The following is a 22,418-nucleotide window of genomic DNA, read 5'->3' as shown; positions in this document are numbered from 1 at the left end:
CTTGTAAAAGTGAGTTATATTGCTATGAGATTTTTAACGTCGATTTCAGTTCTCAAACGCAGTGAAACTCCAATATTTCAAATTTGACATTATTTTTTGTAGTAAATATATTCTGCCAGTATGCAACTGCAAAGCATTGCACTATTGCAGTCTGTCGTGGTATGGACGACATGTTGCATGATGTAGTCGAGGTATGAAAGGTAAATGCGTCATAGCAACGAAACTATTAGAAATTGTTATTCGTGAACCTGACCTAGTGTCATGCCACTAAAGTAACAAGTTTAACTTTAGGGTACAAAGTCCTATTTTTGGTCCGTTTTTTCGGTTGCCATTCTTCACTACTGCGCAAATACAACAGTTGCACCCCTTGTTTTCTAATCTCAATTCTCCTGGCGCGCGGCAGTTCTGTGATTGAAGTTGAAAAGAAAGCCGAACGTCGGTTGATATATGACCCTTAGTCAAACTCCACACCCCGCAAGTGGTTTGTTTGCTTGGAATAATGACAGTTATTGCTGGTAGCCGTGTTTGTATAAAACCTAATGTCAATCGGAAAAGCCTAGGCACTAAAACTTTTTATTTGACGTGGTTTTAGTTTAGAACTCCATGTGTTAATTATACACAGATTTAGTGCCACAGATTAGAATTTTGCATGTTTGTCTTGATTCATTGCCAAGTGTTGTATAGTATACGTGGTGTTTTAAACAGGGCGTAATGTAAAGTAGTAACTAGTAAGGCAATTTGAAAAAGGAATAATATCCCACCCTTTAACATACCAATATGTACACAAGGAAATTATAATTGGTTGAATTATATTTAGAAATAATTTGGGTGTAAACATATTGTTTTATTGTTATCCCCTGCACTTAGGTTCTCCAGTCATATGTAATTGCTACAGCACTTTAGGTAACTCCAAAATTCCCATTAAATCCAAGCGCATAATAACCGTATCGTTGTCACACGCTGCTAGACCAAGGGCATAATTACCACCAACGCAGCCATCACACAACTACGAGCCAGAGACGTTTTACGCCCGCCCGGCACTTCTAAATGCATTCTCGTGGGAACGAGGTAGCCGCACTTGAGGCTTGTGACATCACACTGTATTCGTTTTCGATTGTTGCGTCACAAACAGCCTGCCAACAGCCCAGATCTGAGATTTTGTCGTCTGGTAGTGTTTTTGTCTGAAAATTGATATGTGCATCGTTGACTTGTGACTGAGAGGTGTTTGTGTGGACTTAAAATCATGTTCAAGCAGCCAGACTAACTATTTGTTGCATGCTTAATAATCCAGAAAGGATTTTTGGGTTGTTTTGAGTACGTATGAATTATACCATGTTTTCGTAAAGGCGTGTACAACTTGTACGCTTAAATAGGGTTTACATACAAAACATTGGCAGTTAATATGATAGTGGTATATTGTTTATAAGCCGTTCTAGACGCCAGGTGATGTGTTAATTATACTTCTTTGCAACAGCCCCATGTGTGATAAAAGAAACGCTTTGGTGCAAATGAAGTCTTTTGAACTGTCTATTGATCATCTCTCGCAGGGACGGCATCTGGCATCACACAATGCCAACGCTGGATATTTACTCATTTCAATTTCGCGTCTTGCTTTTTCACAGGTCACCAAGCAAGATATTAGTCTCTGTCTGGCGTGTTGTCCCTGTGAGACCCGCGCAGCAGCATACTTACCACACAAAACGACCCAAATTGGATTCACGCCTGAACTGTACGGGCTGAAAGCGATAATTGGGCCGCAAAGGGACCTACTGACTACACGCGACGGCTATTGTTTCAAGACGCCTGGAACCGCCTTGGACGCCGCCATGGGCCGTATTCGACGCCGATGGAACAATGTAATCGCTTTGCACATCTTTTTATTGTTGACGGCCGCCTGTGTTGGTAAGTACCACTTTAAAGTCATTGAAAATTCGGCGACAAAACTTGATTTAGAAAGCTAGCTTGGCATGAGCATTTGCCGAAACATTTGAACAATAAAGCATGTAGCTTTTTACGTCTTTTTGGGGCCGTTATTTTCATCATTAACCTTGTGAACAGATCCGTAAATAGTGAAGCTAGCTTTGTATTAAGATTTTATTGTTAAACAAGATGTGAAATTTTAAACGTCCCTTTCTAACTGTTTGCTGCTGAAGTTGGTATAGATCGCGGAATTTTTGTTCAACTTCCAACAAAGTACCAAATCTGTATTAGGATCTTGATTTATATCGTAAAGTTTTTGTTTAAATATCCATAAAAGCGCTGAATCTATATTACGACCTTGTACAATTTACTAAATGCCAGTCAATGTACAAACCATAAGAAAAGTGCATACACGTTTATCAACGCTCAGACGCCTTGAACCACAACAGGAGGATACCTTAACGCCTCTTCGGGGCCAAGTGTTTTAGCCAGGCCCCTGCAGTCTTGTTCTAAGTTTCAAATTTCAGCTGAAATCGTGCAAGTTTTTGTAGTTTTGGCCTTTTGCCTTGATGCGTGCATTTTTAAGTGCTTGCTGGGTTTCACAGCTGTGTAGGGGGCTTGCACCGTCGACTCTTCTTTCACTGAGAGTATGTAACCAATTTCGCGGCTGTAATAAGACCATATGACGGCTCTATATGGGTATACCTAAATTATTAGAAAATCCATTTGAAATATGGCATGCAGTTTGTCTTAAACCCTCAATAAGTCTCAGTGCCCTTACTAATTTGACACATACAAATTAGTGTTTTTGGTGAGTTTGTCGCGGAATTAATTTGATTTGAAAATAGTGTTTTGCAAATTCCACACTGTTAATGATAGAGTCAATTTCATACCTTCGAAAATGCAACCCGTAAAAACGTAATTTAATCCTCGAATTTCCAAGAAAACACCAAACTAAGTCGCCAGACGTTGTCTCTATGCACGAAATGTAAGCCGAAATCCAATCGAAATCATTTTAACGATCAGACAGTTAAAGCTTTTTTCCCATGTCAGTGTGGTCCCGCTTTTTTAGTTCTACAGATTCTAGCGGTGTTATATTGCTCTTGTGAGCATCATATATTAACCCAGGTTAAATCCCCATGACCCTTAATGCCCCCTAGAACCAATTATTCCCCTCTTATGACCTTTGATAGGTAAACAACAAACCTCTCTTTTAACAACGTAAACAGTAAGAGCTTACATCTCAAACAGGGTAATCCATTTAAATCTAATTCGCCTTGACAAGTGATTTTTTACCCGGTCCTTAAACGAAGAGGGTCGTTGCTGGGGCTTTAGGGGGCTGTGAAAAGTAGATAGGGGTCATTACACGATCGACCGCTTGCGTGGAATGCCTGGCGCCCTAATGTCGCTTTATCTCCATTGCCAGATTTTTCTGTGGTTTGCCTGGTGGCTTTCTATAATGTCGTCTGGTGCCTTTCAGAAATTAACTTAAGTCTATATTTCTTGGATTGAATATACTGGGATAAATATGGAGTTTAACAGCGACATGTTTATGTTATGATATTTTGCTGAGCTATAATTACCCCTTTGTCGTCAACATATAGGCACACATGTGGTTGCTAAGACATAAATGTAAAGGTTTTTAAATAATTTGTGACTGCTGAGCGATAGTATTTTCTGCATTTAGCTAAGTGGCTGTTATTTCGCACATTTTTCGTGTTAAATACTTTAATTGAAACATATTTTAGACGTAAAATTAATACCGCTATTAAATAACCCGGAATTTATAAGACTGTGACATTATTGGACATTGTGTAACAGCTTAACATATGCCAAAACATCTCAATTTACAAAGAAAAGAAAATGCCATTCAAACCTATAAGTGTATTTGACAATTGTGGTTCGAAAATGTCGACATTTTATGGCAGAAAACAAGTGCCGTTAACACTTTTGTGTGGCGTCGCATGTTTCTTGTGTGGAAGCGGTTAATTACTGGCTTTAGCACCACGACATTCACCTATGCTTTGCATACGGACCAATGTAGCCTAAGGCATGACTGTCGTTCGCAAAGACTTCAGCCGCTGTTTTGTGGTGATGAATCAAATTGGCGACTTGAAAGACTTGCTGTCAAGTTTTTTTGTTCACGTTAACGCAGAGTTATTCGAAATTCGTTAAGCCCGAGCGTTAAGAAACGCGTAGACGTTAAGATGCGGTTTAGGGATTATGACCCTATTTGATGAAAACCAAAAATTTTAATTAGCCTGCCCATGCGCGACATTCTCTACTCCAACTTCTTATAAAAGAAACTCACTCTTTGTCTGTAGTAGATCATAATACGCCAGGTTCATTGAAGGCGTTGTACCAAATCTATCAGCCTGTCACCCAGCATTCCCATATGGCTGTAGTATTTAGTATTGAATTGTCTGTGGTCACGGGCGCCGGCACGTAGGGGCAAGATGGGGCACTTGACCCCCCTTGGAATTTCAATGTACCTCAATTTAACATATTTCGCAGCAAAACTAATTAAAGTGGCAGCGCGGGGATTTGTGACATCGTTTAATGCTCTAACTTTTAGGCAACTCAATTGTGAAGTACACGATTTATGCCTTCATATGTAACAAATTCTTGATGCGGTAAAGTATGAGCCAAAATTTACCCTCTTGCAAAATTTTCTGTCGGCGCCCATGTCTGTGGTATTAATGATTTTCATGGGTTTAAAGTTAATGATTTTAGCAGTGCACTAATACAGTTAACATTGCATACATTTTAATTCTGATCGTTTCAAAAAGTATACATTAGCGTTTTACATTTGATATTCGCATGAAACCCACAAAACGCCAATCATTCATTGTGCCTTATTTGTCATCCCAGCTGTCTAGTATAGAAAATCGAAATTGGTAATAATCAATTCCAGCAAAAAAGCCTCCCGGGAAAATTGGATAATAAACGTCGCATATCGCTTTAAACCGCCAATTTTACGGCATGTCTGTTCAGTCTGGGACAACAGTGATTTCAATCTGTCGGTTAGCCCCAATAATTATGTTTTTAATAAAACTGACATGCATACGTTTAGTTGTTTGATTTTCAATACACTACACACTTGCCTGAAAATGGCTTTGAGCTAGATTTTTGGATATGTTTTATGTTTTATAACCACTAATGTGTTGTAGAACCAAGTTTCGGCATATTTTAATAGAACAATACTTATTACCACATTTAAAATTCAGTTTGTAAACTTGCTTAGATTACTAAATATTAACGTATTAAAGGGTGCTAGTGTAAAGCCGTATGTAAGCTATTGTCACGGTTTAATGGGAACGTAAGTTTACGAAAATGTGAACGGATATGTTGACCCTAAGTACCCGTGAAAAACTGGTATCACCGTCACGGCGTAAACACCACTCCCCTTCCAGGTATTAATCCGTTTCAACAATACATTAGTTCAATAACAAGCCTACATCGGAAGTGTGGGTTTACTCAAGCTTATGTAAACTGAACAAAAAGGACTTGTAACACAAAAATCATTCACAAAAGTGCTATTGAAATATATCTAGGCGTTCATATGTAATTGCTGGTTTGCGGTGTATTATCAACTAAGCCTGGGGAAGGCAATTTTTCCTTTTCCAAGCTGTGGTATTTGCACAAGGTTTTGCGATTTCGAGCAAACTACCAACGTGCCTTTGTAGTGTTGAGCAGAACAAAGGCAATGCGATTCCTATAGTTTTTGTGATTGTTTAACGTTCGATATGAAAAGAATGGGGGGCTTATACGTAACAGTGACGGCATTGCGAAGTGTTCAACCCCCAGGAAACCGGTTGACAATCATTGAAACTTAGGTGATTCATTGTAGATTGGGTATCACTGGTTTTAAATTCAGGATCAATTGCACTATATCACTGTCAAAAGCCCGAAGGCCACCCAAAGACCATAAAAACAGAAATTGTATGTTTGTTGTGCTGTAGTATCATGCTATTTGACTGGTAACTTTGTATAAAGCAGTCGAAGCATATTTTCACACATTTTATCGCCCTGCTAGACTGGGGCGTCATGGGATTGAGCAAATGGCTCCAAGCCATGTTTGCTGTTAGTTTAGCTGCCAAAAGGCGCGAAGTTTTTTGACGCTACTAAATCTCAATGACAAACAGTCCCTAATCCGGACCAGTCTACGCCAATCACGTAAATCATTCGCCATGAAATGTAGTGTCCTCTGTTGCTTGGGATAAATACATTTCCGTTGTCAGGTGTGTGTGGATTACAAAGTCTTGCTTTATAACTGTGAGTCATATTTTTTTCGGCCAAACAATTGTTGGTTAGTCGCCAGTTATTCATGTGGGGTATATTTGGTTGTCGTTTGGAATTGAAAGTGTACCTCTGTCTTTGGATGGGTTAGAATGCGGGTAAAAATAAATATAAGGTTAAATGGGGTAAAAACACAGCTTTTTTTGTTTGTTACAACCCACTGAAATTGCGAGGAGAAAGTATTTAGTACTGTACTGCCATTGTAATATAATTCACCACACTGAAAGCATGACACTATGCCTGCGTCTTAAGATACCTGAGTTTACCATTTATAACTCATATGTTACGACTAATGTATTCCATATACCACCAACAGCAGTGGGGTTCCTGGTTTCACAGCCGAACAAACCAAGCGCAACTTCCCCCAACACACAAAACCATTATGACATTGGTTTGTTTTGTAACAGGAAAGGAAACGAAAAAGTTGAGGAGACACACCCGTGACGTCAGGTGGGTTCGCGATCTGACGTCATCGCTGTCGTCGGCCGCTTTAGGCTCAACCGGTTCTGCCCCAGCAGGGTGAGTAAATTCAATTGATTTAACGTTTTTGTTTCGTTTTTGGCCGAAAGCAGTGGTTCCAAACTTTTTCGAATTCCTCCCTCAAGAATTAAAAACAAATTTCCCTCCTAATATACTTCCCAATACATGCTAACTAAGCCATGCGAAGATCATTTAAAATGTGGTGTTTTATTAACTTTACAGGTCATATTCCCAGAGCTCAAGAGTATATTTTCAAACCACTTGTACAAATAATGTCAATTCCTCCACTCAAGTTTTAAAATTCCTCCTTGGGTTGGAACCGCTGGCCTAAAGTATTTTATTATAGATATTAGTATTACTCAATACTTAATGCTCCAGGGCGTACTTATGTTTTGATTTCTTACATGTTATATTTTTCAACAGACGTTCACCCCCTGCCTCGACATCAGACCCAGGTATGTTCTTTCCCAATACTTGCTTTAAAACATGCGGTAACTTGCCACTTAATAGGAACTTGTAGATTTCCCACACCTCACAGTGTTATGCTAATTTTTGTACGAATGTAAGCATAATTTTGGCACAAATTAAAAAAAACTCAAACAAAGCTATCGATTTCATTTCTGGACGCCAACAAACCACGACCTGTATTTTGCCATTGTGAATCCCACCTAGTAGATTAGTGGTTCCCAACCTTTTTTGTCCTGTACACCCTTTTAGTCGATATTCAAATCTAATTCCCCCCCTACAAAATCTAATTCCCTTATATATGGCAAATGCAGCAATAACACATAGCACAGACAACCAGTAAGAGAATAATATTGTGATACAAATTCCCCCCTACAAAGTACAAAGTTCCCCCTAGTAGGGAATTCCCCCCCTGGTTGGGAACTACTGCAGTAGATCAAGCATTATGACAATTGGCCCGATGCGGAACGTCCAAAAGGCCCATATCGAATCGAACAAACGAGCACCAGCTGTTCAACGCTCATATCATATGCTGCACGTTAAACTGGTAACCTAATAACGCTTTCTGCAAATGCACCTAAAAAATCCACTTAGTTCTTATAAAACGATTTTCTCGTTTAGATGCACACTTGTGACGTTAATAGCTGCAAACCTTTGTAAACCCAAAAGCAGCAGGGTTGGGCAACCTTCGTTACCGCGAGGGCCAATTATATGTCAAAATTGGATCGAGGGACGCACATGTGCACCACACAAAGTGATTTTGCTTTGTTTCTTACCAAATATGCTTAAGTATAATTCGTATTTGATTCTAGCGACATTTTGCCAGATCGCAGAAAAGCATCAGGCGCATTAATCAGCTCAAAAATAATAATTGGACTCGTTTGTACTTTTGAAATCCAAGCGTCTCTGCGGGCCGCACAAGCTTTATTGAAGGGCCGCATGCGGCCCGCGGTTTGCAAGTTGCCCACCCCTGCCCAGAAGCGTCCAACTGATTTAAGCCAGTTTGAAACGAAATAACTTACATGGCCAATTAAGGTATCGAATTCAAGACTATAAAAAATAAAATAAAAAAATAACTATATTGTTGATAAACAAGCATTTCTGACCTGTTAGTCGCAAAAAGTTCATTAAAAACTAATTTAGAGAAAAAAAATCGTTAATGTATTATCCCTAATCCATGTCAGCAGCCGTCGGGGTCAATGACCTGCGACTGACCCCGGGTCATAAAATCGCATGGCGCGAGGCTCTCTAATCGCGGGTGCTCTCTTTATAATGCGATTTGCGCCACCTTTTGACCTCTTGATGTTAGTCGCGTTTTGGTCTACAGATGGCGATTTTGGTCTGACTCCAAGGCGTGGATTGTGTCAGAAATAAACAAACGTTTTCCGATTGGTTGCGCTTGAGAGTTTTCTAGAATCCGTGTAATCTAAACATATACAACACAGTGCTGAGAAAATGGATTGTTTTTACGGATAACTGTTCGAAACATTTGTTCATGTAGAATTTGCCAATTTACAATTTGTGACGGTTTGTTACAAACAAACCTGTTTTGAACTTTTCATCGAGAAAGGTGTATCACTGCATCTCAAAGAAGTTTTTTGTCGTTAAAAATGTTGAACTCCCAAATGTGTTTGTGTAAGCACTGTACCACAACATTGTGCAGTAAGTTTGTAATTCAATTATAATTATTCGGTAAAAAAACAAATCCACTGGCATTACAAACACTTACAATGTAAAAAAAACACCTACAAGAGTGTTGTCAACATAGCCTATTATTCACACATTTTGTTTTGGTTGTTATCAATGTTGCTCTTCTATTTGGTCTTGATTATTATTGCTATACCATACTTTTGTGCAGTGCCAAATGTTAAGTGATAAAAACTCAAGGCAGTTAGCTATCACAGTCTAATGTATTGGCGCGACCGGCCTGTACCACAAAACTACCCCATTCGTGCTGAGATTTGACATTCTGCTGACCGCAAACCCAGTTAGGGCAGCGAGTCAAGTGACTGGTGAAAAAACGTAATCTTATCCCAGGATCTGTTCATCATAAGTCACGTTTACGGCATCGAAACGCCAAGAAATCAATACCCAAGGTTCGTACTCCCTTTCTGCAATCAGAAATGCTGTTGAAATCATGCGGTAACACGAGTGAGCCATCACTTATCACTGACTAAACTCCACAGAAAACGATATCAAACTATTGTACGCTTGGTGGAACGGTAATGAAGAACTTATAGTGTTTATAATATGAGAACTTGTTGTCTCAAAATTTCAAGACGGCGCCAATACCTAGTCAATTTTTACAAGAGCTTTTCGATCGCTATAAATTCCATATTTGGAGCCCGTTAAACGCTTTATCTGTCCATCAAGTTGGTGCTATCTCATTGCGCAGCGTAATCATTGCGTCAAGGCTTCGAGAATGTTGTATATCCAAAAGATATCACATACACTAAGTATATAAGGTTAAATTAGAAACTTTTTAACCTTCCGTTTTTGCGTATTGCTAACCGTGTTTTCTTAGTATTATGGTCATTTCAATTAGGATTTTCTTCCATGTAATGTTGTAGGCCAGGGGTCGGCAACCTTTTTTGCACTGCGGACCGGTTTTACAACTAAAATTTTATCGCGGACCGGTCTTCAAAAAACTACAAATATATAGCTATAAAAACGCTTAAATTAGTTTATCATGCCCGGGATACATGGGCAAAATGTTTTATAGCATTTAACCTGAAAAATTATACTGCCCGGTAACGAACTCCTCGCGGACCGGTACCGGGCCGCGGACCGGCGGTTGCCGACCACTGTTTTAGGCGATGTCAAATAAAGCTTCTTAATTTGAGTTGTCTCGTAGATACAAAAGCATTTTCTAATATTGATTTTTAACGTTAATTTCAAGCATAACAATTGCGGTCTTTGTAATTCGGCTTTCCAAATACGGGTCGTTCTAATAGCTCTGTGATAATGATACCGTGTAAAATTGTAGCAATTAAATCGGCCGATCGAAGCAATTAACTAAAATTGGCTGGAATTCGTGTAAAACCTTACCACGTGACGGTTACGTCATTAGCCAGATGTTTGGTTTAACCCATTCTATGGATAGCGTTACTTAATATCCCAGCAGAAAATTGACACAATGTGTTCTTTGGTTGTTTTTATTCACGACTTTTTTCTCTTGAATTTGCATCGTTGAATTCGAATGGTTGTCGACAAAATTGCATGCTAACAAGTCGATTGCATTGCCCATATATGTAGTGACAGCATGTTACGTCACCGGTATGACGTACAAGCATTTCTGTTGGATAAGATTAATCAACGATAACATGTGTTGAATACCACAATATTTTTAGTTTGGTCCATTACACAACATACTACATTCAATCCTTCAAGCTAGACACAACTAAGTCAAACATGGTCTATTTGTAAACTGTAGTTTTGATCAACTGGCAATTGTACTTGACTCATCCGCCGTTTTAATGTCTTTTGTTGCGTCCTCATCAGGGTGACCTATTTATTTCATTAAAAGTATTTTCTACTTTCAAATACAAACATACCTTAACAGCAGTGGTAGGAGTTAAACATTTTGTTAGCGGGTTCTGTCACAAAAGTCATATTTCTGTTACAATAAGTCCGTTGACAGTAACCAAGTAATGATAACCGGTTCGGTTCGCTGATCTCGTAAAAATTTCGTGAGACGGTTCTATAGAGGTTGAATCCCACCACTGCTTAACAGTGTTAGAAGCAAAATTATAGACAAAGTGAAAGCTATAAAACATGAACTCAACCAATTGTAAGATAAAACACAGATTCGTAGAAACTTGGAAACTTCGTTTTTTTGCAGATGAGGAAGCATTTTTGAAACTCGATGAAGATATGCTGAATCAGACTGTGACGTCCGGTGATAAAGCAAGTTTTCGATGCAAGGTGGAAGGAAATCCATCCTCTAACATCGAATATACATGGTAAGTTGTTTATCACATCCCTATCGTCTTTGACCATTACATGATATGTTATTTACGATGTCAATTGCTGCAAATTAGGACAGAGAAAAAGGAAAAACATTAAACCCGTTTATGCGTTTTTATAGGGTTTCTAAATCTTTTATTTTAGCTTGGCAAAAGGCGCCCCGTGGTTGGGTAACAATATCTTGGTGTTTTTACTTGTTTTTAATATTTACCAAGCCAAAATTGGAAATATGTTTGGTATTTAAATACATGTATATTACTTTTTAACATGGCATACGTGCGGTTCACGAAATTTTGTTTTTGTTTTTGTCCAAATTAGACATTAAATGCTTAGGCTTGATTACTTTTCATTTTAGGGAATAACTATGGCCTAATACCTCAACATAACAATAACAAAAATTGTTTTACAGGTATAAAAACCAACAGACACTGACAGACGGAATGAGAATCAAAATCAAAACAAAATCATGGGGTTCCCGACTGCAAATAAACGATGCCTATACCTCTGACTCTGGACTATACCGTTGCGAAGCTTCCAATGGTTTGCGACGAGTTCAGGCCAGCGCATTCCTACTGGTTACATTCAGTAAGTTGTGCCCGTTTTTGGTAATTTGTGGCCGTTTGCGGTCAATGCCGGGCTTTAGTGGATTGTTGCAGCTGCATGTAATGATGCGTTAAGGGTGTAAGCCACGTTAAGATAAAGGTTTTAAGCCGGATTTTGGTATTTGCTAGACCACAAATTACCCTGCTGTGGTTGTTGTTAAGTCTGGTCACGCGTGCTAGGGAAAATCTCCAACTTCAAAGCGAGTTTAACATGGTGGAAACAATTTGCTCAGTCCGTGCTTGATTAGCCATAATATGTTGTGTAATGCTTAGAATAAAAAAATACAAAAAGGGGCCTCAAGTTTTTCGTTCGGATATCTTAAAGCAATTAGGTTCTAAAGCAGGGATTTTCATCGTTTTTTCTCTATTTATCTGTTGACAAATTTCGAGATTGTATTTAAAAATCCTTTATTCAGTTTCTACACACATTTTTTACGCGCTTGTCCTCTACAGATATCTTTATATTTTTTGTTCAGATTTGTTTTTAGAGGTAAATCTAAACCCGGTATCAAACCTCGTTCTATAACTTTATCCCATTTTTTTGGTAAAAAAAAACTGAATGTAGTTTGTGATGACAAATTTAGACACAATTTTACCTTCAACAGGTCCTTTGAACTCTATTTCATGAAAGTGTTGCTACCTTACAGTGTATTGTTTGTTTTGTCGATCACTCACGCCAAATTTCAACCAAAAACTCAGTTAAGCGAACGCAACAGCTTTCGCGAACCGAACGGAATTGTTTATGAAACAAATTTTAAGCTCGTTAGACCTTGGACGCCTTCCGTCTCTTGCGTCATAATTACCAATCGATCATGCGTAACGTCTGGCTGGAGTGAAAGAGGCAGTCAGTGCAGACCTTAAGCCTGATAAATAGGTTTTAGAGTTTGGCCAAGTTTTGCAGGTGCTGAAATTGGCGCTCTTAATATAAAAATGTGTCTATCCATCAACTGTGCTAAGCTGCGGCCCTTTTTGAGGTGACAATCGTATCAAGCGTTTTACCTTAAATTCTGTAGGCTGCTACAGTACACCCGGAAAGGATTTTTACTGTTTCTATGGAGGCTCAAATGATAACGCTTTGATTTCATAGGTGTCTTAATATTATTGTCCCACAGAATACCATTTTTGGGTGTAACATTTTTATTGTAACTTTGCAAATATACGGTCAACATAGTAAAAGCGGCTATTATCACAAAAAATATATTTTTCCTTCAAAATGTTAGCTTTAATGATATAACACCCTTGTTAAACCAAATTAAACAAAATCTAGGCCTTGTGGACTTACACAAGCTTTCACCATAAAATAGTTTTTCAAAATATGCGTATCTTGCCTAAAACGGCCACAATGGTAACATATAGCTTGATGCCCTCGAGAAAGTAAGGCAATCTTTCTAGGATCAGAATCCTGTTTCATTTTTATCATCGCATTATCAGTGCTCCAGGCGTGTCTGGTGCACAAAATATCAGTTTGTTACAGGCCTATGTCTCATCGTTTCACGAAGCCTAGCCTACATTCTTTTGCAACGGATAGATTTTGAGCTCTGTTTTGGGTCTTTTCACGCCCGTCATCGCTGGTAATGAGCTCAAAGCCGATTATTTCTTATCGTGCTTATGCTGGTACCATGGTCTATGTGGATGTGTACAGCTTAAATACAAGTACCCAGTATAACCAAATGTGCGGCGCTTGCTTTACTGCAGCCCGATAGCTTACAAATAGCGTTTAGCATTTGCTTTTGTGTAAACGACACGCTTTTTTGTCGGTTTTGTAAAATTTTGTTTCACTACTATTATGGGTATATAACGGTGAAACGTTTTTATGCATTTGCTTTTGCGAGTTTGTTCTTGACTAGGATCTGTCTTATTTGGCTGCTAACGTTAATGCAATCGATAAAAATAACAAGGCGCTTCATAAAAATTGTAAATAAATCTTTAAAATCTAACTGTTTTTGTTTTGCAGACCCGTTGCCTGCAGGAGAAAACGTGATATTTGATTCGTAAGTTGTTCTTGGTTATTCTTTTGTTCCTAAACATGGAAATTAACTTTTAAACATCAGCCTTTGCAGTTGTTAGAACATATCACAATTTGCAAATAAACCAAAATCATCATTTAAGAAAAATAAACATGTTAAAAAATGTCGGCTAGAGTTTATTTTTTTGAATTTTATGATTTCGTGATTTGTTTCCAGGGATATTTTCGAAGGCAAATGTGAAGAGTACACAGGCTATGTGTGCAAGGACTATTTCCAAGATGGAAAACAAGTTTTTATTGACGCCTTCCAGGAACAGACGATCGTAGAGCAGACTTTAACGCAGGCCATAAGCGCCATAGGTAAGTGTATTTTGCTTTTCATACCTGAACCTAAAAACCCTGAAGGTCACCCGTATATTACAAAACAAACGACTTCGTAGGCTTTTCGAGACAAAATAGCTTCAAATAAGGACAAAAACCCTTCCAAATGATAGAAAATCGCAGAACGTTATCTTTTGGGATAAACCTGCTACAGCAATTCCAGACTAATGTTTATATAGTGGGCATTGATAAGCTAAGGGCTGGTAACGTTTCGGACGAGCTTAAATCCAAACTGTTGGATTTGCGGACGACAGAAACCCAAACGTGAACAGTTTTTGATTGATAGAATAGAATACTCCTATTGTGTGTGGCCATATACGGGATTTTAGGAGATAAAAGAATGGCGTCCGTCAGTGAGTGATGACTGACATAGCCGTGTATATGTTGGGTTCGCGACAGTAAAAACAGAAAGCGGCTGGTGCTGTAGTAAAACGCCAAAGAACTAAAGTTACTAAACCAATTTTAGGCACCGAACAAAAGATAAAATTTTAAGGAAAACGTACCACAATATAAACAGAGATCGATTGTTTTTGGAATGTAAAATAGCGTAGATGTAAAGTATATTATTTGGTTTTCTGATAATATTTTGGCCTTTCAGAGGCAACTTAACCAAGTCTGTAATTAGAATACATTCAAAGACAAAAGGTCTCTATAAGTTTTGTGCTTTCCGTTGGAATAATTCGTTTCTAGGGCACACATATACAATTTGGCATTAAAACATAGAGATATTACTTCTTTACTTTGATTATTATTTAAATATCAACAATTTTTTTACTATAAAAAAGGCATAAATGCAAACATACTCAAGTTTTTTTTGACTTCAGTTAAGAACTCGAACATCGACCCCAAGTGTCGAAAATACGCTGCTGAGGCTTTCTGCTTCTTTCTATTTCCCCCTTGTGCTGAGCGGGACGGCACTCCTGTTACTCCCGCTGTCCCACTGAGGTTATGCCGTGAGGATTGTGAGCTGCTAAAATATGATGTCTGTGGAGAAGCGTTTTTTCAACAACCCAATGATCTTGTTATCAAGGTAAGTGTATCAACTACATACTTAACTATTTTTGAAACGACAATTTTAGTAATGGATTGAAACCATCGACAGCATGGCTTAAACTGACGATCACTGTTTGCCTTTTTTAACTATATAACATTAAATTAAAACCAATGGAATGGATAAAACCCTCCGTAAAACAGCATCAAAGGAATATATATTTCGCATAAGTGGCATCATCAGTTGCTGGAATCGATATGAAAATGAGTGCTTAAACAACCGTGGTAAAATAAATAAAAGCAGTTTAATAGTATAACAATAAAACACGCTAATATACGCTGTATAATGTGTGAACGGCCTAAAGTTTAAAGATCTAGAGGCCCAGACACAAGTAGTCCTTCATTTAAACTTTAAAGTCAATTTATGGCGTTCAACTGAATAAGCGTTAAACCGATCTCCACATGCTTTTGTTTTGAGTCTTACGAGTTTTACACGTTAGTGAGTGACAAAAGTACATTAAACTTAGCGCAAAATGCTTTTTGGTGGTTAAACAGCCGTTAACCTTTGTTTTTACAAACAATTAATTCAAACATACCCGAGAAATTTTACCCAATAATGTGCATTAAAGCGTGAAAAGGGTTAATGCATCGCTATCTAAGTGGTGCGTTTTGGCAACAGCCTTTGCGTAAGCGAGTTATGTTCGGATATAATGACTTTCAACATCAACGCATTAACGCCACGGGGTGAAAAGGTCGCCGCACCTGATATTAGGTTACAAAATTAGAGTCTTCTTACCCATGATAACCTAAAAAGCGTTTCTTTCTCTCGCTAAATCCTGAAAGCGACCAAAACTAAAATATGTGTTTTCTGCTTGGTTTGTGACGTCATTCGACTATGACGTCATATATATATTAATATTTGTGTAACGCACGTTTTGTTATTCATATTACGTAATTAACAATTATAAAAAGATCTTTCAATTTGCAATAAAACACAGCGACGGAACAATTGCATTGTTGGCAGTTTTTAATTTGGTAGAATCAGTTTCTTCTGAACTACAATTATTGTGTGTTATTCTACGTTCTCAACCTTTTTTCGTTGTAGATTTGTAGATTTTCATGATAAAATTAACACCCGTGGTTTAACATTCGTATACCCACAATATGTATTTACTTTTCTAATTTTTCTCCAATTTACCCTTGGAAATAATTTAATCCTGTTTGAAACCCTGTTTAAGGCTTACCAGTTATCACCCGTTTTTCGTTTTTAGGAGATACAAAAGACAGCCGATTGTTTGAAGCTGCCCCCCACCACCACTGCATTAGATGGAGAATGTACTGACATCGGTTTGCCGAGTGTAGTGGATCCCGCTCACAGATGCTACAATAAGACTGGCGAAGACTACAGAGGCGTATTGAGTGTAACAGCCACCGGACAAACCTGTATGACATGGCCAAAATCTATGCTCCTCCAGGTATGTAGAATAACTTCTCTTGGTTTTGGGGCATTGTGTTAAATTAATTAAAGGAGCCTATCTTTCCTAAAAGTATTTTAATTTTATTCCGTCACAAGTCTTTATGTTTCAAAGCTTAATGGAATACCGTGTGTCTACAGTTATTTGAAGACATAAGACCTTCTAGTAGAGTAAACCTCGGTTAATCTTGACTTGTTTGGACTAAACCAATGTGTCCGGATAAAGCGAAGATCCGCAATAACCGATGTCGATTAGTTTAAGTGTTACCACATTACAAATCATCTGTACCTCAAGTTTTGTCGAACTAGCCGAATATCCGGATTAACTGAATCCGGTTTAACCAGATTTACTGTACAAATGTTTGAATATTTCATTGCTACCATTTTTCAGACCTTACAGTCGGAAAAGCTTACTTTGAATAACGGGTTCATTACGACATCTCTTTATGTTAGTAAATATTGTTTTTTTTGGTTACAGTATCCACAACTGTCCGGCGGGCACAACTTTTGCCGCAACCCTGGTGGTCACAGGGAGGCGCCATGGTGCTACGTAGATCAGAAATACACGGTTAAGTCTGAGTGCCAAGTACCACAATGCAGTAAGTATCCAAGGGGGAACTTTTTTCATAAAATCGTGAAAACCCTTGCTGAGGAAAAGGCTTTAAAAATATCAACCTTAGATGTATGTGGTGTCAATTTTTTAGAAATTTATTTTGTTTTTTAGACTATAACTCTGAATCTCCGGATTTGATCATGATCCTCATCCCGGCTGTGAGCGTCCCTCTTCTTCTTGGCTGTCTGGTGGTTGTATTCTGTGTCGCTTGTCGCAAGAGGAAGAAGGGAGTTCAACAAACCAAGGGCACCAAGATGGAAACCAAACAACTTTCGGCAAAGAAGGTCAGTGTAGCAACTTTGTTTGGAGTAGAAATCTTTGTGAGATTATTTTCTTTAATCGCCTGTTTGGTTTAATATCTTATGACGTCGTTACTTGCGTCACGGTTTTTATTAAAGTTAATACCATGCATGGCACTAACTACTTATAGAAAGAGCGTTTGCAAAAAATGCAAGCTCCTAAGCTTCTTTCCGTGTCTGGTGTTCATTAATGAAATATAACGTATTCCTATGTTAAAAATGCAACCGGATTAGTAAAAAGAGTTTTGAACTATTTTTTACTACATTTTTTTTATTTAGACAAAGGTCCCGGAATTAAGTTCCAATGTTGTCCACGTTATTGGAGAACTCGGTGATGGAAAATTCGGGAAGGTTTTTAAGGCTCAGGTTCTCAGCAATCTTCATTATTGTCCCAATGAACCGGTAAATTTGGCATTACTATCTGCAAACTGTTGACTTTTTGTTGGACTGAACCCAGTTTCAACTAACTGTCGTCTTGCAGGTTGCAGTAAAGACTTTGACAGATCGTGCCATCGCAACCCAAGTCCATGAGTTTCAGAGAGAGATGGAAACCTTTTCCGAACTCCAACATCCAAACGTTGCATGTTTAAAGGTAAATAAAAATGCGTTTAGAATACACTTTTATTTCAATTTATTTCACAGCCCGTAAGATCGTCATGTAATTTTAATTTCTTTGTTTTAAAAGAAATTAAAAGAAATTCTTACAATTTGGCGTCAAATTTTAATGTAAGGGGGTTATCATTTTAGGCATTGTTAAAAAACGTCCTAGTAAATTGATTAAATCTAGTTTTCTTAGTCACACATAAACTGTGTGTGATTGGCTTTGGTTTATCCAACGGTAATGTACCAGTTTTTGCTAAAAAGTAAATAAAAATTGATTCAAAACATCAATAATCAAATCAATAGAAAACTATTCCTTGACAATATCTTTCGTTTTTGCAGGCCGTTGTAGTCCAGCCAAGCCTGCGCTGCATGATCTTCGAGTACACCAACAGTGTGGATTTGCACGAATATCTGGTTCTTCACTCACCACAGGCAGACTTTGCCAAACCTCCAAGCAGCGCAAGCAGCCATGCCTCGTCGTGTTTGGAACATTCCGATTTCATTAGGATGGCAATTCAGGTACCACTGGTTCTGAAACTAAGTCACTTTTTTGATAGTTTATTACTGACAATATCCACACAGGGCAAATACCGTTTAGTTTAGTGGCTTCGTTTGCGTAACAACCCGAGTGTTTACGTTTTTAATGATGACGTCATTTTAAAATGTCATAGATGACGTCATAAGCTTAGAAAACTGACGTAAAGTATATGCTATTTAATGGCCATTGGTTTGGTTTTAATAGTATTTTTCGATTCTGGTGCAGCTAGAAAATAGAGGAAATTATTTGATAGTAAAATCGTGTTTTTTCCAGGTTGCTGCGGGAATGGAATATCTTTCCAGTCATAATTTTATCCACCGGGACCTGGCGTCCCGAAATATCCTGGTGTGCGGAAACATGGAATTGAAAATCAGCAATCTTGGTGTTGTGAGGGACTCGTATCTTTCCTGCTACTACAGATCACCACAGGGAGGTCAAATGCTGCCAATCAGGTACCTCAATTTACTAACGGTTTTCATATACAAACTTGTTAATCTCTAGGCGGGTTCACTAAGCAGTGTAGTACAGTCAACCGTGTGTAAGTTAAAAATATATATGCGTTGGATAAAATATATGCTCTGACCAGTGTTTTTTTTAAGGTGTTTTGGGGGACCGTTTCGGTTTCTACAGAGGTTTCCCAAAATTTGGACTTGCAACTACAGTACTATTTTTTGGTATTTAAATGAAACACTTGCGGTCTCTTAAAACTACTTAGCGGTCACCCAAACCAAACCTTAAAAAAAACCCTGGCTCTGACAATAATCAGCATTAGAAAGTTAATGTTCAATATAAGTTAAAACTTAATAGACTTTAACTGCATGGCTTTAAAAGTATATTAAACTCTTGTCTATCAACCTACTTCTTGCTTCAAAACACAGAAAATTTCTGACTATTCTATTTCAACCTTCGTTCTGTTTGAATACCATTTAGTTTTAGTAAAGGATCGATGTGTTTAAAAACGCGCATTTTACGTCTAGATGGATGGCCCCAGAGTCCTTGGAAGGCTGGAAGTTTTCGGACAAAAGCGCTGTGTGGTCGTTTGGTGTGTTGCTCTGGGAAATTTTCAGTTATGGCTTGCAACCGTACTGTGGCTACAATAATCACGAGGTAGGCATTTTTTGTCATATTTTTCACATGTATAATATTTCTTTTTTCATATTTTAACTTTAACTGGTGTAACTAAATCTCATTAACATGAAAGCTTTGTAACTAAATCTCATTAATGTGAAATTCTGGTTTAATACTCTACGTTAGTTTTGTAAATCAATTTACTGTACTTTCAATTAATTGATTATTTTGCAATGAAAAGGTTCTGGATATGATAAGAAGACGTCAAGTTCTCACCTGCCCTGATCAATGCCCAGCCAAAATCTACTCCTTAATGCACGAATGTTGGTGCGCAAATGCTCCCCAAAGACCACTTTTCAAGGTACGGTTTCTATGTTCTGTTTTTATACGAATTATGTGCCGTACTACCACCTTCAAACCCCGAATACTAACTGGAGTGTTTAATGTATACAAGGATATACACGCCAAGCTTGTCGGATGGGAAGGTAGCAGCACGACGCGTATGACGTCACAGCTCGCGCAGGGGATTCACCGACAACTGAACGTTATAAGAGGCGAGGGTGGTCCACAGTTTGGAATGCAGCCACCACAAGGAACTATGTAAGTATAAACCAGTTGAGATGAACATAAATTCACAACTGGGATCAGTCCCGAAGCGCCCATGCAGACCAGCGATCACCAGACACTGATATATATATCACAGTGTGTCAAGCCCATTGAAGTCGCCACACCGAATCAGCCGGTCACCAAGCATTCCTATATGGCAAGGCGTAGACTAGAAAAATCTGACCAATGGTGGGATTCGAACCCACGACAAGTGTCTTTCGGGACTCGCGCTCCCGTTATGTATTCTGATAGCAAGGTTGTGTACTATTAACTTGAATTTTGACCTTACTGGGAAATTTAATATGTCTTAGGATTGACCTGCCTCCAAAACACGAAGAGATGCACCACCTTCAACCTCCATTCTCTGCATCTCCAAACGCAGTTTACCTGAACACATCTCCTCCCGGAGCTCCAAACACGAGTCCTGCATCCCGTCTCTACCACTCCCCAGGAGCCACCACAGCCTCATCAGTTCCTCCACAAAATCAAAACATGTATGTCCCCCACCCGGGCTACAACATGCACCCGATGCAGCATCAAGAGATGAGAAGTCTTCCTCATCATATGCATCCCGGATCACACAGCGGGACACATTCCAGGAGTAGCGGAAGTGCAGCCTCCTCGGAGTACAACCAACATCCTCCGATCCGGGTATCTAATCTTGCCTCACATCCGGAAGAAAAAGAGGATAATTTACCTCCTCCACCTTATGGATACACTCAACAGGGAAGGTCATCAAGGCCTATGTTGGCTAGCAATCGATCCCAGGACCGATCTGATGATGGGAGGAACTACAGCAACGATGGGACAGTTGAGCTCAATGAGGAATCCCAAGGACTTTTGAAGCATTCGCGTCCAAACAGCGGAATGCGCCAAGAGGGAAGAATGCCGCTTACAGTGTATAAAGAACAAGACACTTTAGAAGAGCCTTCATCCCCGGGAAGAGATCGGCCTGTTCTTGCACCTAAACCTAACTACTACAATAATGATGAAGAACAGAACTCTAGGAGGCAAGGGGCTGTCTCAAATGCAAGAGCTATGTCGCCTACCAGACAAAGCGGAAAAGACTCTTTAGAGGTTCGCCATCATGACTCGACCAGCGGGAAAGCTATTTCCTGTGATTCTGGTCTCCCGTGCGAAGAACAGGACATTGACAGTGAAGGGGCTGACAGCCATCGCCCCCCTAATCTCGCCCACAGGATCGGGGTCGCCCCAACGCCCCCAGATAAAAAGTTCCCTCTACTCTTCGCAACAGAGTAATTCAATTAAATCCGGGTCCACACAAACCACCACAGCCTGAAGAGGTTGTCTTGTGAATTTTGGCAATGACCACAGGGCGGTCATTTACTCGAAGTAGGCCCAGTGTTTTCAGTGTTGATGTGATTTTTTTACACTTTTCTGGACAAGAAGTTACTCATTTTTCTAGCGCAGTGGTTCTTAACTTGCGGCCCCTTTCATGTGGTCCACAAAAGATTAATTACATTAACTGGATATAGTTGCGTACAATTAATTGAATATTCAGTACGAGAAAGGCTTATCCAAGTTATTGGCCATTTCTGTTAACTGTTGGTTGTTTGATATAACTCCTCGAAGTTCTGTCTTAAAGTAATTTTAAATGCCATTGTGCTTGTTGTGGATGCTTTCTTTATCCTCACTTAACAATCGACTGGTCCACGATATTCATTTAATTGACTGGTGGTTCATGGCTTAAAATGGGGTGAGAACCACTGATCTAGCGTATCATTCCAATACACAAGGCATGCTCGTTCCTACGCACTTTCTAGTTTATTTAACACAAAATCCACATTTTTAACGATTTTTAAAGTATTGTTCAGTATTCTTTTAATACCCTATTATATCGTTTTTTTGGTGAAGTGAACATAGGCTAAAACTTTGCGTACAAGGGCTGCGATTTTCGCCTATTTCATAAGCATAGCGTATTGCTTTTCGGGCATTTTCAGAGTTCATGCTGGTTTTCTTTATCTTTGCAACGTTACAATGAAACTTTGGGAATTTTGTAAATACACTTTTTTTGGCACTTTGCAAACTGTTTTTGGATCTAACGTTTACTCGTCGAAGCTGTCCACAAAAGTAAAACAGTAAACCTCGGCTATTCCGGATCTTTGCCTAATTTGGACAAAATTCGTG

The 22,418-nt window shown here is 38.8% G+C and overlaps 1 protein-coding gene across 1 annotated transcript; it reads left to right on the top strand.

The window, feature by feature from the left end:
* Positions 1-1,493: 1,493 nt before the first annotated feature.
* LOC145222273 (inactive tyrosine-protein kinase transmembrane receptor ROR1-like) lies at positions 1,494-22,317 on the top strand. The gene is made up of 19 exons (XM_080088364.1): positions 1,494-1,902; positions 6,627-6,738; positions 7,123-7,154; positions 11,006-11,126; positions 11,540-11,715; positions 13,687-13,723; positions 13,916-14,058; positions 14,904-15,109; positions 16,341-16,544; positions 17,022-17,142; positions 17,268-17,440; positions 17,735-17,857; positions 17,937-18,047; positions 18,398-18,577; positions 18,870-19,048; positions 19,574-19,703; positions 19,906-20,025; positions 20,119-20,264; positions 20,582-22,317. The coding sequence occupies exons 1-19, from the start codon at positions 1,509-1,511 to the stop codon at positions 21,528-21,530; spliced, it is 3,657 nt and encodes a 1,218-aa protein (XP_079944490.1). The 5' UTR covers positions 1,494-1,508; the 3' UTR covers positions 21,531-22,317.
* Positions 22,318-22,418: the final 101 nt, after the last annotated feature.

The sequence above is a fragment of the Phallusia mammillata genome, chromosome 4 (assembly GCF_965637545.1).
Source record: "Phallusia mammillata chromosome 4, kaPhaMamm4.hap1.1, whole genome shotgun sequence".
Classification (NCBI taxonomy): Eukaryota; Metazoa; Chordata; class Ascidiacea; order Phlebobranchia; family Ascidiidae; genus Phallusia; species Phallusia mammillata.
Note: the sequence above shows the minus strand (reverse complement) of the source record. Positions and strands in the feature narration are given on the sequence as shown.

Bases quoted from the DNA above. Each gene is read 5' to 3' on its own strand.
- LOC145222273 (XM_080088364.1), top strand. From the start codon at position 1,509: ATGAAGTCTTTTGAACTGTCTATTGATCATCTCTCGCAGGGACGGCAT. The intron at 13,724-13,915 runs GTAAGTTGTTCT...ATTTGTTTCCAG, and splicing joins GAAAACGTGATATTTGATTC to GGATATTTTCGAAGGCAAAT. The intron at 19,704-19,905 runs GTAGGCATTTTT...TGCAATGAAAAG, and splicing joins GTGGCTACAATAATCACGAG to GTTCTGGATATGATAAGAAG.